Source organism: Sander vitreus, chromosome 16, assembly GCF_031162955.1.
Source record: "Sander vitreus isolate 19-12246 chromosome 16, sanVit1, whole genome shotgun sequence".
Classification (NCBI taxonomy): domain Eukaryota; kingdom Metazoa; phylum Chordata; class Actinopteri; order Perciformes; family Percidae; genus Sander; species Sander vitreus.
In genome coordinates, this window is record NC_135870.1 from 433,815 (window position 1) to 449,455 (window position 15,641).

At 41.4% G+C, this 15,641-nt stretch overlaps 1 protein-coding gene across 1 annotated transcript; it reads right to left on the reverse strand.

Moving 5' to 3' along the window:
* Nucleotides 1–3,525: 3,525 nt before the first annotated feature.
* On the reverse strand, nucleotides 3,526–15,641 carry LOC144531788 (deoxyribonuclease-2-beta-like). Its single transcript, XM_078272086.1, has 10 exons — nucleotides 15,379–15,641; nucleotides 15,106–15,206; nucleotides 9,099–9,267; nucleotides 7,557–7,653; nucleotides 7,206–7,367; nucleotides 6,923–7,117; nucleotides 5,007–5,078; nucleotides 4,774–4,815; nucleotides 4,647–4,694; nucleotides 3,526–4,254 (listed from the first exon to the last, which is right to left on the reverse strand). The coding sequence occupies exons 2-10, from the start codon at nucleotides 15,198–15,200 to the stop codon at nucleotides 3,785–3,787; spliced, it is 1,350 nt and encodes a 449-aa protein (XP_078128212.1). The 5' UTR covers nucleotides 15,201–15,206; nucleotides 15,379–15,641; the 3' UTR covers nucleotides 3,526–3,784.

The following is a 15,641-nucleotide window of genomic DNA, read 5'->3' on the forward strand; positions in this document are numbered from 1 at the left end:
CAAAAGCGACTTAAAGATCTCCAACTTCAAGAACAATAACAACACATGAGTCATGTTACAGAAACTGTTTACATCCTGATATTACACAGAATACACAACACACTCTAGTGCGTGCATACGTGTTAGAGGATGGATACCCGACCCGAGCCCAACGGGACCCGACGGGACCCAACGGGACCCGACGGGACCCGATGGGCCGGGCTTGGACAGATATTTAGAAATGATGTTCGAGTTCGGTTCGGGCTCAGTTACATCAGCGCAATGAGGCATAAGGAGCCTCTGTTAATGTGCACTTGTTGCCCCGTGTGCGCTGATGCGCTCATCTGTTGACATTTCCGAATGTTTTCCTACAGTTGCTTAATAAAAGCGGGCTTTCCACACGGGACATTCTAAAATGCTCAACGTGAAAAAGCTTAACCCAGGTTTAATGTGCCTAAGCAACGTTTTTTTTTTTTTTTTTTTTACAGTTTTCAGTGGTTATGAGGAGCAATATGAGAGAGAAATGTGGTGATTACTGATCGTTGTTTACGTACATTAAACCACGTTAAGCTTTTTCACGTTAGGACTTATAAAGCCCATGAGAACCATGGGGAGTCAACCCCCAGCCGCTCCGCTGCCCTGCTGAAAATGTGAAGGAACCCTTAATGTCAGATAACGTCCATAATAATTGGACTTTGGGTTAGATTTTTTGACAGTTTTCAGTTTTTATGAGGAGGAATATGAGAGAGGAATTTGGTAATCATTGATCGTTGTTTACGTACATTAAACCACATTTAGCTTTTTCCTCCCCATTGGCGCCAATGAAAAAGAAAACGCTCTTTTAGAATCGTTGGATTTTCGTTTAGTTTTTTTGAAAGGCTTAAATGTTCATGACAAGATATGGCCATGAGAAATTTGGTGATCGTTGTTTAGGTAAATTACCACGTTAAGCTTTTTAGAATGTCCCTTTCCGCACAAACAAACGTACATGTGTCATTAGTATGAGAAAAAAATTAGATTTGAACTGTGTTGGGCTCGGACATAAATATCTTAATGTCTGTTGGGCTCTGGTCGGCTTCGGACAGAAAAATGCGGCCTGAGCCACACTGTGTGTGTGTGTGTCTGTCTCTGTATGTATGTGTGTGTGTGTGTGTGTGTGTGTGTGTGTGTGCGAGGGAGGGTGCGTGCATGCGTGTGTGTGAGAGCGAGCGTGTGTGTGTGGTATGAGCATGGTTCGCGTACAGCGGGGCTGAACACTTCTTCTTTGGTGTTTTTTCGGGGTGGCATGAAGCAACAGAACAAAACACAATGAGAGCTCTCTAATGGTATTATGAGAAGTGTAAAAATATTTTTCGGTTCATTATGAAACTGAGGCGACACAGTCTGGTCAATGTAGGGGAAACCTTACAGGTCCTTAACTGAATGTGGATCAGGTTGATGTGTAACTGTGCTAGTGTCTTGCTGTTTCCTTCTTTATGGCATCTTATTGACTTCTGTCTGTAAAGTTTAACCTGTACGAATGTCTTGCTGTTTCCTGTTGCTCTGCTCTCAAAACATCCTGCTAAAGGACTACAGTGGAAAATTAGCCCGGCTGGCTAACACTTTCTTTCATTATCCTGTGGTGTTGTAGTTCTTTCTTTTGTAGTTCAAATTCCTAGGCTACTTAGTATGCGGAAGGCAGAGATTCTTCTAACCTACCCTAAATCGATAAATGTGTGTTTTGAGTGTGAGAAGATCTCCATTAGGAATTAGGTAATGAAATGGCCTAGACCTGCAGGTAATACGTGTTACCTAGACCTGCAGGTAATACGTGTTACCTAGACCTGCAGGTAATACGTGTTACCTAGACCTGCAGGTAACACGTGTTACCTAGACCTGCAGGTAACACGTGTTACCTAGACCTGCAGGTAATACGTGTTACCTAGACCTGCAGGTAATACATGTTACCTAGACCTGCAGGTAATGCATGTTACCTAGACCTGCAGGTAATACATGTTACCTAGACCTGCAGGTAATACATGTTACCTAGACCTGCAGGTAATACATGTTACCTAGACCTGCAGGTAATACATGTTACCTAGACCTGCAGGTAATACATGTTACCTAGACCCTGCAGGTAATACATGTTACCTAGACCTGCAGGTAATACATGTTACCTAGACCTGCAGGTAATACATGTTACCTAGACCTGCAGGTAATACATGTTACCTAGACCTGCAGGTAATACATGTTACCTAGACCTGCAGGTAATACATGTTACCTAGACCTGCAGGTAATGCATGTTACCTAGACCTGCAGGTAATACATGTTACCCTAGACCTGCAGGTAATACATGTTACCCTAGACCCTGCAGGTAATACGTGTTACCTAGACCTGCAGGTAATACATGTTACCTAGACCTGCAGGTAATACATGTTACCTAGACCTGCAGGTAATACATGTTACCTAGACCTGCAGGTAATACATGTTACCTAGACCTGCAGGTAATACATGTTACCTAGACCTGCAGGTAATACATGTTACCTAGACCTGCAGGTAATACATGTTACCCTAGACCTGCAGGTAATACATGTTACCTAGACCTGCAGGTAATACATGTTACCCTAGACCTGCAGGTAATACATGTTACCTAGACCAGCAGGTAATACATGTTACCCTAGACCTGCAGGTAATACATGTTACCCTAGACCTGCAGGTAATACATGTTACCTAGACCTGCAGGTAATACATGTTACCTAGACCTGCAGGTAATACATGTTACCTAGACCTGCAGGTAATACATGTTACCTAGACCTGCAGGTAATACATGTTACCTAGACCTGCAGGTAATACATGTTACCTAGACCTGCAGGTAATACATGTTACCTAGACCTGCAGGTAATACGTGTTACCCTAGACCTGCAGGTAATACATGTTACCTAGACCTGCAGGTAATACATGTTACCTAGACCTGCAGGTAGTACATGTTACCTAGACCTGCAGGTAATACGTTACCTAGACCTGCAGGTAATACATGTTACCTAGACCTGCAGGTAATACATGTTACCTAGACCTGCAGGTAATACGTTACCTAGACCTGCAGGTAATACATGTTACCTAGACCTGCAGGTAATACGTTACCTAGACCTGCAGGTAGTACATGTTACCTAGACAGGTAATGTATGTATGTACAGTGTAGCCTAAATTTCCGAGGCAACCTCAGTGATCTGACCGTGATTAACCAAATGTGCAACAGGGGGGTCTGATAACTTTAGACAACATAGGGATGGGATGGGAGCGACAATTGATTCCCATGTCACCCTCTAATGTGAACAAGTAGGGGATGGAGAGAGAAAACAATTCTGGGGATTCACAGATCCTACTTCTGATTTCGAGTCTAAATCTAAAGCTCATTTCGATTGATTTTCATATTAAAATTGAAATCGTGAAGTGATGGTGAGGTTAATAAACAGCAGTCTGTGTGATATTAAAAAGGTTTTTAAATGTCGAAATCTTAAAATTAACATAATTAACCCTGCAGAGAACCTGAAGAAAAGGAGGCACAAAAATGTTTATCACACTTTATTTATTTAATCCGACAGACATTTCAGCTCATGTTACAGTCGTCAGAGGAAACCCTGGTCTGTGATTGGCTGGTCTCAAGGTATTTAAAACTGAAGATAACCATAGCAACAGCAGTGATGCCCTAACTCTCCGTCAGCAGTTAACTGACCGCTGAAACTAACCGGACCGTAACATGTCGACAGAAACGCTCTGAAACATGGACGATCAGACCTGTTCTTCTTCATCACTCAATCAATATTTATCACTCAATATCCATAGTATTAGGGTCATCATTTTCAATATCCATGGCATCAGGGTCATCCACGTCACAGTCGGCATCAGAGTCAGTGTCACGGCGATGCTTAGAGGTAATAGTTCCAAGTCGGCATGTCTCAGTTTCATCAATAAGACCTTTAAATAGTTCACTTGCCTCTTTGTGTTCGAAGCACAGTCCGCCCCCCGGCCTTTCATATTGGGTGATTGCTCTGTTTACATCAGCGATACAGATCAAATCCGAATGCTTAGTATCTGCTACACACCACTTGGAATGATCATTCTTAGTCATCCACTTAAACTCCCCGTTACCCAGATCAGTTTTTACAGATTCAATATTGATCACTTGACGTTGATTTTGTACGCAGTAGGAACTGTCACGGTTAAGCTGGCAGCCCCAGGTCTGAACTCTTACATCAGTCCTGTATGTCTCTGCAATAGTGAGGTAAAGATCTCCAACTGCAAGAACAACAACACACGAGTCATGTTACAGAAACTGATCACATCCTGACAGTTCAAAGCTGACTGATGTTACACAAAATACTGTAGGACACTGCACAACACACTCAATCAAACTAAACACACACATAGGGGTGTACTGACTTATGCCCCCTGTATTTTAAGGAAGAACATTTATTTATTTATGATACATTATTCATTCACAAAGATAATTGGTGTCCTTAAAGATTGGATTTTTCCTCATTGTTTTTATTAAGGCATTAAGATCAATTTCCAAAAGATGATTCCTCTTTTTAGTCAACTTTAGCATGGGTTCTTAAACTTATGAGCAGCACTGTATATGAAAATAATGAGTTTAAAATACTTTTAGTGAATGAGAACAACATAGTTACCAAATCTTTTTGGGTCCCTAAGTGCCACCAGTCGAGCTGCAGAAGGTCCTGAAAAACAAACAGTAGAATTGTCAGTTTGTGTCATCGTTTTCACATCTGAAACAGGTCTTCATTGGTATTTTGTTACCTTTGGTCCCTGCTTTATGTCCTTTCGTTATTGTTTTATGTACTGAAAAACAAACAGTAGAATTGTCAGTTTGTGTCATCTTTTTCACATCTGAGGCAGGTTTTCATTGGTATGGAGGTAAATATAGTGCAAAATGCGAAAACAACGAAAAAGGTTGTTGCAAATTTCAACATACAATTTGCACCATATTTACCTTCATATTCATATTCATTTCATTAATGTTTATTAGTTACCAGCAGGTTTGGGTTTGGCTTTGGGTAGGACTTTGACTCTTCGATGCCTTAACTTTCCGACTCCAGAAGGTCCTGAAAAAACCCAAATTGTCAGTTTGTGTAATGTTCTCTACATCTGTGGCAGGTGTTCATTGGTATTTTGGTATTACAGTCCATAATATCTCTGACATTTACAGACATAGCCACAGACTTAAACTAGAACTGCAAGCAGTTATGACGGGGTCAAAGCTTCCCGGCACCAGTCGCCCCCAACGCGAGTTGCCCCTGACGACCCAGAGAGCGAGCCAAAACTGGTCTACGTTAACAATAGCCCCCTAATGGCGATCTTTGCCAAATTTGGTACAGAGCCTCAGAGCAGCATGCCGAACGAGCATCACAGGTTTCGTATTGATAGCATTTACTGTGGCAGAGATACTGCAGTTGCAAATTTCCCATTGAAATGCATTGAGTTATTTGCCAAAAAACATAAACGTTTGTTATAGTGCCCCTTAATGGCCGATCTTCGCCAAATTTGGTACAGAGCATCGTAGTGGGATGTTAAACAATAATATCGAGTTTGTTGCTGATAGCATTTAAATTGGCCGAGATATGATAAAGTTAATGGTAGCTAGCTAGGAAAATGTGTTTGGTCGTGAATTGCCCATACTTTAACCTAGCAAAATTCTTTTGATAAGTTTTGGTCCGGTCCATCTGGGGATGCTACCTACCACGTTTTGTGCAGATTGGTTGCACGGCCTAGGATGAGTTGAAAAAGTTGGTATTGCATATTGCGAAAAAACTTCTTAGCAGAAATGGGCGTGGCCTATATAATCAGATTCAGCTCGATTCAAGGAACACGTGGATGTTTTCTAATGTGTGATGAGTATTGCGTGAGTTATAGGCAAAAACATGTTTTATGTCATTATAGCGCCACCTAGTGGTCCACGTGTGTAATTTTTGGTAGGTAAGGTCCATGACCCATTGTACATATGTAGGGGTGGCCTCAGGAGTGGACCTAGACCCTCCAAATTTCATAAAAATTGGATGAGCTGTTCATGAGATTTAAATGTTTTCTACTTGTAGTGCCCCCTAGTGACCATTTTTCATAAAATGTGTGGGGACCTCCAGAGGGGTCATGGCAAACAAGAATCTAAAGTTTCACGTTGATAGCATTTATTTTGGTCGCGATATGGCAAAGTTGGTGTTTTCATAGTTAGCTACACAAATTTGTTCGTGCATAATATGCAAAAAAAATTTCCTAGAAAAATTCTTTTAATAACTGTTTGTCAGGTCCGTCTGGAGATGCTACTTTTCGTGCAGATCGGTCGCACGGTCTAGGAGGAGTTCGGCAAAGTAGCTTTTTTTTTTGTTGCTACAGCGCCACCTAGTGGTGGAAGTGGGTGGTTTTTTTTGGTCTGAGTTACGTGTCACAGTCTGTGCCAGCCGTGAAAGTTTCACGTGCATAACTTGTATGGTGTAGGCTGCAGTATGACTTTTATTGAAGGAAGAATAATAAAAGTCTTACCGGAATGCAAACGTGGTTCCCATGCCCCCTTGGACCCATAATAATAATAATCTTTGCGAAAACAATAGGGTTCCACTTCCCTGCTGTGTAGCGGTTCACACAGCCTCGGGCTTTGACCCCTAAAAACACTGTTTCACTTGAGGCGCAGAGTCTCTGACACTTTGATGGGAACATTTGGGAGGTTTCCTTTCTGAAGACTATTGAAGCATGAAGTCAGTGATCTTCAGCAGCTACACACATTTAAACATAACCAGTTCTAACCAGTCCCAGGCTGTACTCAATCATTAAGATAAGCTTCTCTCAACCAGTTCACATAACATTTGATTTCCACAGTAAAAATCTCTCTTTTCTTTGTAACTTTGTCTTTCCTAAGTTAGGTAATGTGATCCAAACCATCATGCAGATATCTCACCTTTATACTGTTTTTTAGCAAAGCTACGAAACAATGTTCCTGCTGCTGATGTTAATCCTGCTGATGTCAGGTCCTGGATATTGATGTTATTTCCTGTTTGGACCATTTTATTTCTAACATCTTTGAGCTCTGTATAGAAGCCTTCTGGAATTTGATGATCAAACGGGAAAGCTCTGATGTCCAGCAGGTGTTGACCTTCAAATAGTACAACAAGACAACATTAAGATCATATTCAAATCAACCACTAAGACCATAAATATGAATATTTAACTGATAACATTACCTATCTTTTTGAACTGGTTGTACTTGAATGTTACACAGATAAACGTCTGAGCTTTTGCTGCTCCGCTGTCAGGGTAGAAGTTATTTTTATCTCTTTTGAAAGGGAACTGTGGTACGCTGTGTAAGAGCCAGACTCCTGTAGTTTTATCCATCATCACAACTCCTGAAACATCAACAGATAGACAGATAAATATTGGCTGATAATTGTTTAAAATCCTAATATGTAATTTCCTGACTGTGTTTAATATTTTAAACTAACAGATAAAAGAGCAGCGACTCTGTCCTCTGTGATGAAAACCTGATGGAGGTTCAGAGAGATGTTTCCTGTGAGAGTGATGCTTCCTCTACTCACCTTTACTGTGACCAAACTTAGAGGCAACAGAAGGCTTTACACCCTTTTCATCTGGAGGAGGTTGGTCGTTGTAGGTGATGAATCCAAAGTTGTCTGTCTATAAATGATGCAGAATGAAGAGAAGAAACATGTTTTAATTATTACCAATCCAAAGAGGTATTTTTCTTCAAGCCTATATATATATATTTTTTAAAAGGTTGTGGTTTTTATTACCAACTGGATTGGATTCATTTTCTAAAGGTAAAGGTACTTTACATGTATGTGACTATTGTCACATGGTGGTTGTTGATTGTTGATGGTGGGGGAAACATACAAACTCCACACAGAAATGCCCGTAACGCCCAGAACCTTCTTGAGGCCACAGTGCTAACCATTGGGCCACCATGCTGCCATATCTGAGGGTGGGGCCTCAGATATGGCAGCTGCTGAAAACACCTGAGTAATGGAACATGTTCTCGGGATAAACAAATACTGTTGAGATAACTTTTTTCTGTCAGTCGATAAATTCTCAGTTGGTATTTTTCACATGAATAAATTCATCATTCATCACACAACAACACAACATATCTAGTAAACCTCTTTATTTTAAAGTGCTCGTATTATGAAAATAAATCACCTTTTCTGGGATTTGGGGTGTTCTTTAGTGTCTCTGGTGCTTCCACACGCATACTAACTTTGTAAAAAATCCATCCATGCTGTTCTGAGTTAGATACGGTTTCTGAATGTGTCCTGCCTTCAGTCTCCGGGTGAGCTGTTCAAAATCGGCACGGCTTGTGACGTCACAAGCCGAAACGAGCTGGCTAACCGCAACCATTAGCGCTAACGCTAGCATGCTACCTCATTCTCAATAGCAAAGCACTGCTACAGCCGAAACGAGCTGGCTAACCGCAACCATTAGCTCGTAGCATTAGCATGCTAATGCTAACGCTAGCATGCTACCTCGTTCTCAATAGCAAAGCACTGCTACAACACACACCAGTTCACCATAATCTCCAAAAGAACTACTTCCATGTGCGCCCTCATTTAGAAGAAGTCTCCCAGCTAATCCTGCCTTGTAACTGACTGAAGGTGGAGAAACAGCCTTTCTTTTACTGTCTATGGAGCTAGCTAGCTGACATGAGCTACATCTGAGCTACTGAGCATGTGCAAGTCCAATCAAAGATAGTACAGAAGAAGAAGAAGAAAAGAGGTCTCACTCTGTAGCTGAAACAGAGACCAGCTGAAAGAGGATCTGCAGCAGTGAGAGAGAGCTGTGCAGTACAACAACAATATGGTGTTTTTGGAAAATGAAACCATGTAAACCTGTTCTGGTACAACCTGAAAATACAGTTATGAACCTGAAAATGAGCATCATATGGGAGCTTTAAACTGCTGTTCAGTTGCTCATCTGTTGTGTGTTGAACAGTTTCAAAAGAGCACATTGAGATATTTTTGATGAAAGATAGTTGATGCTTTATAATTAGTACAGACCATAATATCTATACATCAGTTTGAGTCATGGAAACATGCAGAAACAGAGCTGCAGTTTAACATGATTCTCACCATTGATTTGGTAAAAATGGGCTTCAGGGTGTTTGCCAGGACACCCTTGTCATTGTTGATGAGCTTATTGTGATCTTTATAGGTCTTCTTCCCAGCTGGATCAATGTAAAGATATTCCAAACCCTCAGTTCTGATGTTATTCAGTTTGGGTGCCTTGTAGATGATGTACCTGATGATGAGCAGAGAAGAGAAACATCAATATGCTTGGAGGACAGACACTCATGAGCAGTAAACAATAAATCTAATATATTGAATCTTGAATCATGTTTAGAGTGACCAGACTTCTCTCTACACCCTGAATATTAGGGCTGTAATGATATGCAATATAACAACAAAAGCGCGACACTCAGATCCACAAACCTGTGTTGCGGCGTGAGAAGGCAGTATCGCGACACACCCCTTCCAGCTCCCAGAGTTATCCTTCCCACACACACAAGATCACATCGCAAGTTGTGTTTTAAGCTCCTCTACTTTTTTGCTTGTGGAGAGCTACGTGACACATGAAACTATATTGATGCGGAGCGGCGAGTTAAATCGGCCGTCCGAGAGTATAGCAGGCAGACACACAGCTGACAACCTGCAGGTGGAGGCGCTGGAGACAGGCTCGGACATACGCCGCGGTCCGCTGTGGACTTGTGTTATTCCCGCGCGCGGTTTCAGGAAAGTGGCTGCATGTTTCCAACAATGCACAAAACATTAACCCGTGCAAGCCTACAGCTGTCTGCGGACACGGAGTGCTGAAAGTGTGTCAGAGCCTTCTGGACAGATGAAATGAGACTCCTTTTCCTGCGCTTTTTTTTTTGGAAGGCTGGCTGCCAAAAATCGCACCTTACTAGCTAATTAATTAACCTGAGTTGAACACTAGCTATCAGTAAACAGAAGATGTGGTGTGTGCGCAAGTGTTTGTGCGTTTGTGTGTCAGCCCACCCCCACATTTTGGCAACTGTGTTAATTTCGGACCCTGCACAGTACTGTGAAACAGTAGCCATTTATTTAGGGGTCCAAGCCCGAGTCTGGGCTGCGTGAACCGCGTAGCTTTGCTACCGCCCGATTGTAACAATAGGGTTTATAACTGAAAACCTTATTGTTTTCATAAGGATTATTAGGGGTCCAAGCCCGAGGCTGTAAGAACTGCGTAGCTTTTGTTTTCGCAAAGATTATTCTTCTTCCGTTGATGAAACGCACGCTACAGCCTAAACCTTACATGGTGGCAGGGTGCCATTTTCAGGACTGGTCCAAAACTCTGCACCCTCAGCGGAGAGAAAAATGGACACACTTCCGTTATAGCAGAAGAAAAAAAACGCGTTTGGACCTATAAATCCCAAACTGTACATTGCACATTCAAAAGCCATATATCCACGCGTTCCCTGGATTCAGCTGAATCTCCTGATATAGGCCACGCCCATTTCCACCTAGACTTTTATGCGTGAAAAATTGTGATTTATTGAAAACCTACTTCGCCAAACTCCTCCTAGACTGTGAGACCGATTTGCACGAAACTTGGGACATAGCATCTCCAGACCATCCTGACAAAAAGTTATCAAAAGAATTTTTATAGGATAAAACTTGTGCATATTACGCCCGAACAAATTTGTGTAGCTAACTATGAAAACACCAACTTTGCCATATCTTGGCCAAAATAAATGCTATCAACACGAAACTTTAGATTCTTGTTTGCCATGACCCTCTGGAGGTCCCCACACATTTTGCAAAAATTGGCAGGGGGATACAAGTACTAAAACTTTATATCCCATTAACGGCTCAGCTGATATTTACGACATTTGGAGGATACCATCTAAGGCCACTCCTGAGTCGACCCCTACAGTGGGGTACTGATTGGTCGAAGTGGGCGTGGCCTAAGGCACCCACGTTTGGATTCACCACTTACACTACTGTGAGCAACTTAAAATTTACAGGGTATATGTACAATGGGTCATGGACCTCACCTACCAAAAATTACACATGTGGACCACTAGGTGGCGCTATAATGTGTTTTTGCTTTTAACTCCCACATTACACATCGTACATTAGAAAAACCACATGTTCCTTGAATCAAGCTGAATCTGATGATATAGGCCACGCCCATTTTCGCTAAGAAGTTATTTCGCAATATTACACAATGTGTAAAACCAACTTTTTCGAATTCGTCCTAGGCCGTGCGACCAATCTGCATGAAACCTGGTAGGTAGCATCTCCAGATGGACGTGACCAAAAGTTATCAAAAGAATTTTGCTAGGTTAAAGTATGTGCATTTGACGACCAAACTAATTTTTCTAGCTAGCTACCAAACACAAACTTTATCATATCTCGGCCATTGCTATCAGCAAAATAACTGATGCTCTGTACGAAATTTGGCGAAGATTGGCCACTAGGGGGCGCTATAATCAACGTTTATGTGTTTTGGCCAATAACTCAATGCATGCAAATGGGACATTTACGATTGCAATTTCTCTGCCATAGTAATGATGCCGTTCTGAGGCTCCATACCAAATTTGGTGAAGATTGGCTATTAGGAGACGCTACAGTCAACGTAGACCAGTTTTGGCCCTTTTACTCAATCAATGTTAATAATAATAATACTAATGTATTTTATTTATAAAGCACTTTTCATGGTACTCAAAGACACTTTACAGTAAACAGATAAGCAATGAAACCAATACATAAAACAAGCTTATTAAGCAATTACAAACAATAAAACCAGTAACTATCAGGTAAGCAATGTAAGACTATTGTATGTGGAAAGCTAATCTGAAGAGGTGTGTTTTGATTAGTGTTTTGAATGTGTCCAGGTCAGTACAGTTATGGATGTGTATGGGTAGGGAGTTCCAGAGGGAGGGGGCTGCAATGGTGTAAGCTCTTTACCAGGTATGGTGTGTGGTCCTGAGTGGTGGGGAGAGGTTTGCGTCAGAGGAGCGGAGGTTACGGGGGGGATGGAAGTGGAGCAGGTCTGTGAGGTAGGAAGGAGCCTGGTTATGGAGGGCTTTGTGGGCAAGGAGGAGGACTTTAAACTGGATGTGCTGGGAAACAGAGAGCCAATGGAGGTTCTGAAGGACGGGAGTGATGTGATCACGGGAACGGGTGTGTGTGAGGAGACGGGCAGCAGAGTTTGGGATGTATTGGAGTTTATTTAAGGCTTCAACAGATGAAACATAGAGGATGCTGTTGCAGTAGTCAATTCTGGAAGTGATGAAGGTGTGAATTAACGTTTCGGCAGCAGAGAAGGTGAGTGATGGGCGGAGACGGGCAATGTTTTTGAGGTGAAAGAAAGCAGTTCTGGTTATTTGGTTGATGTGGTTTTCACAAGTGAGGTTTCTGTCGAAGATGACTCCCAGGTTATGGATGTCTGGGGATGGAGACAGGGTGGAGTGGTTGACAGTGAGACCGAAGATATGGGTGTTCTTTGTGAGGGATTTTGGGCCGATGAGCATTAAGTCAGATTTATTGTAGTTGATTTGGAGGAAGTTGGTATGCATCCAGGTTTACATATCGGTGAGGCAGTTGGTCAGGGTGGAGGATGTAGCTGTGGTGATGGATTTGGTAGAGATGTAGATCTGGACATCGTTGGCGTAGCAGTGGAAGTAGCATGTTTGCTTGTGATATTTCCGAGTGGCAGGATGAAAAGGAGAGGACCAAGCACCGAACCTTGGGGGACGCCTTGTGACAGAGGAGCAATGGAGGAGGTGCAGTTGTTGATGTATATGAACCGTTGTCTGTTGGTGAGTTAGGAATGGAGCCAGGAGAGTGCGATGCCACTGATGTTGCAGTAGGTTTCCAGTCGGGAGAGGAGGATGGAGTGGTTGATGGTGTCGAAGGCTGCAGTGAGGTCAAACATGATAAGAATGGTGAGGTGGCCAGAGTCAGATGACAGGAAGAGGTCATTGGTGACTTTGAGAAGGGCTGTTTCAGTGCTGTGTTGTGAGCGGAATCCAGATTGAAATGGTTCAAACAGGTTATTGGAGGATAGGTGGGTTTATATTTGGACAGCGACAACACGTTCCAGGATTTTTAATAGGAAGGGGAGGTTGGATATGGGTCGGAAGTTGGACTTGGTGTCCGGGTTTAGACCAGGTTTCTTAAGGATGGGGGTGACTGATGCAAGCTTGAGTGTTGTGGGGACTGATCCGGGACTGAGAGAGGAATTGATGATTGTAGTGATGAGCGGGCGATGGATGGTAGACGGGTCTTAATGAAAGCTGATGGGATGGGATCAGCTGTTTATACCAGGGCCAGGGGACAGCAGATAGAAATGAGAGAGTGACTGAGAGGGTGGAGGGGGGGAGGCAGGTGTGGTGGTTGAAGGAGCAGGGGAGGTGGTCAAGTTGTAAATGGTGTTTATTTTGGATTGAAAAAATTAGAGAAAAGAGTTGCATTTGTCCTCTGTGACGGTTATAGAAATGTTGTCAGTGGTGTCAGAGTTGATATTGTTTTTTGGTGTTCAGTTTATACAGGTTTTTCAAATGTTATTTAATAATCTTTTTAATAATCTTTTTTCTTTTTTTCTCAAAATCTCTTTTTTTCTCTGCATGTCGTCTGTACGCTCTGCGTCTGTATCTGAATATCTAAAGAAATGTTAGTGTGAACTGATGAAGCTGTGGCTAAATATAAATAACTATTATTATTTTAGCTTTGTTTTATAGCTTGTTCTGTGTAAAGCACTTTGACATTACCTCTGAGAGTTGTCCAAGATATCTGTAGTTTTACTGGTAATTATAATGTTGTTGGATTGTTTCAAAATAGTTTATTATATAAAACTAAAAGTTGCTCCTACAGTCAGCTTTCCTGTGGTGTTGTAACTTGTCTTGTGTAACATGAGGTAGTGTTGGTGCAGCAGTACTGTCTGTCTATCATTAATAATCCGTAGATTGTAAAGATTATAAAACCTCTTGAGGCCAGTTTTTAATCTGTGAATTTAGACTATATAAATGAAAAGGACAACTAACGAGTCAATTAATGTGTGTATTATGTTCTGGATGAATGGATGAGTTGTTCTTTCTCTAAAATGTGGATCAGTGTTTCCCAAAGCCCAAGATGACGTCCTCAAATATCTCGTTTAGTCCACAACTCAAAGATATTCAGTGTCCTGTCCCAGAGGAGAGAAGACACTAGAACATATTCACATTTAACAAGCTGACATCACACTAGTTTACCTGTTTTATCATAAATAATGACTCAAACTGATTAATGGATTATCTAAATAGTTGGAGATTAATTTCATAGACAACTAATCCATTACTCTTTGCAGCTTTAACACACCTGTACCTTGTATGCAGGGCTTTAAATTTACGTTTTTTTAGCCAACACAACAAAAAAAGCGACAAATTCATCTCTGCAGCTGTTGGTCATAATATATAATAGTTGAGGACTAATCCATTCATCTCTGAGTGTTGGTCATAATATATAATATTTGAGGACTAATCCATTCATCTCTGAGTGTTGGTCATAATATATAATAGTTGAGGACTAATCCATTCATCTCTGAGTGTTGGCCATAATATATAATAGTTGAGGACTAATCCATTCATCTCTGCAGCTGTTGGTCATAATATATAATATTTGAGGACTAATCCATTCATCTCTGCAGCTGTTGGTCATAATATATAATAGTTGAGGACTAATCCATTCATCTCTGCAGCTGTTGGTCATAATATATAATAGTTGAGGACTAATCCATTCATCTCTGCAGCTGTTGGCCAAACTGGACCTGTCAGCTTCTGTAATGTGAAGATTTTCTTTCTCTAACACGATGTTTAATTCATTTTCTCAAAACAAGACATCTGAAGTCGTCCCTTTGCATTGTGGGGGAAGTAGTTTTTCACTATTTTCTGATAATTTTTAGACTAATTGATTAACTGTGAAAATAATCGACAGACTACGGCTGCAATTAAGATTATATTCATTATGGATTTAGTCTTTTCTATTTTTCCATAAATCTACAAATCAGTGATATTAGACTATAAAAAGTTCAGAGAAAATCGTCAATCGTTGTAGTTTGTGAGTGTTGTCTCACCAGTCCACTGCTACACCGTTGTGGTTTTTGCAGGTCACGTCTTGTCCGTCAGCGCTCCAGCAGAGCAGACTGACCGTCAGGAAAATCCTCCACATGACTCCCTAAAACACACAATGACAGCAACAGTTACACGCCACATTCACTTCAAGTTCACATCATCCTGTTTTTATCATCGCTATTACACAAGGTTTTAAAAAGTGAGTTTTTTTTGACAGAGAAAGATGATCTTTTCTCACAATTGATAGAACGGTTAGACATTTACAGGGTCCGTACCTGAGTGTTGAAGGAGAAACCTCAGATACAAAGGTGCAGGATGTCCAAAAACAGAAGAAAGCTGCAGCAGTCTACTCGGTTTATTAAATTAAAAAGGTTAAATGGTTACAAACGATTAAAAAGAATGAAAATTATTAAAAGAAAAATGTCTATGAGGCTGAAATAAAAGCAATCAAAAGAGCAGAACACAACTCCGTAAAAAAGAGGAACTGTGTTGATCTCGGTCTTCAACACGATGTCCAAGACGTCTCTAAAAGACGACT

Excerpts from the sequence above, each read along its gene's own strand:
- LOC144531788 (XM_078272086.1), bottom strand. The coding sequence starts at position 15,200 with ATGTGGAGGATTTTCCTGACGGTCAGTCTGCTCTGCTGGAGCGCTGAC. Across the intron at positions 7,118-7,205 it reads CAACCAGTTCAAAAAGATAG|GTCAACACCTGCTGGACATC; the intron begins GTAATGTTATCA and ends TACTATTTGAAG. Across the intron at positions 4,695-4,773 it reads ACATAAAGCAGGGACCAAAG|GACCTTCTGCAGCTCGACTG; the intron begins GTAACAAAATAC and ends TTTGTTTTTCAG.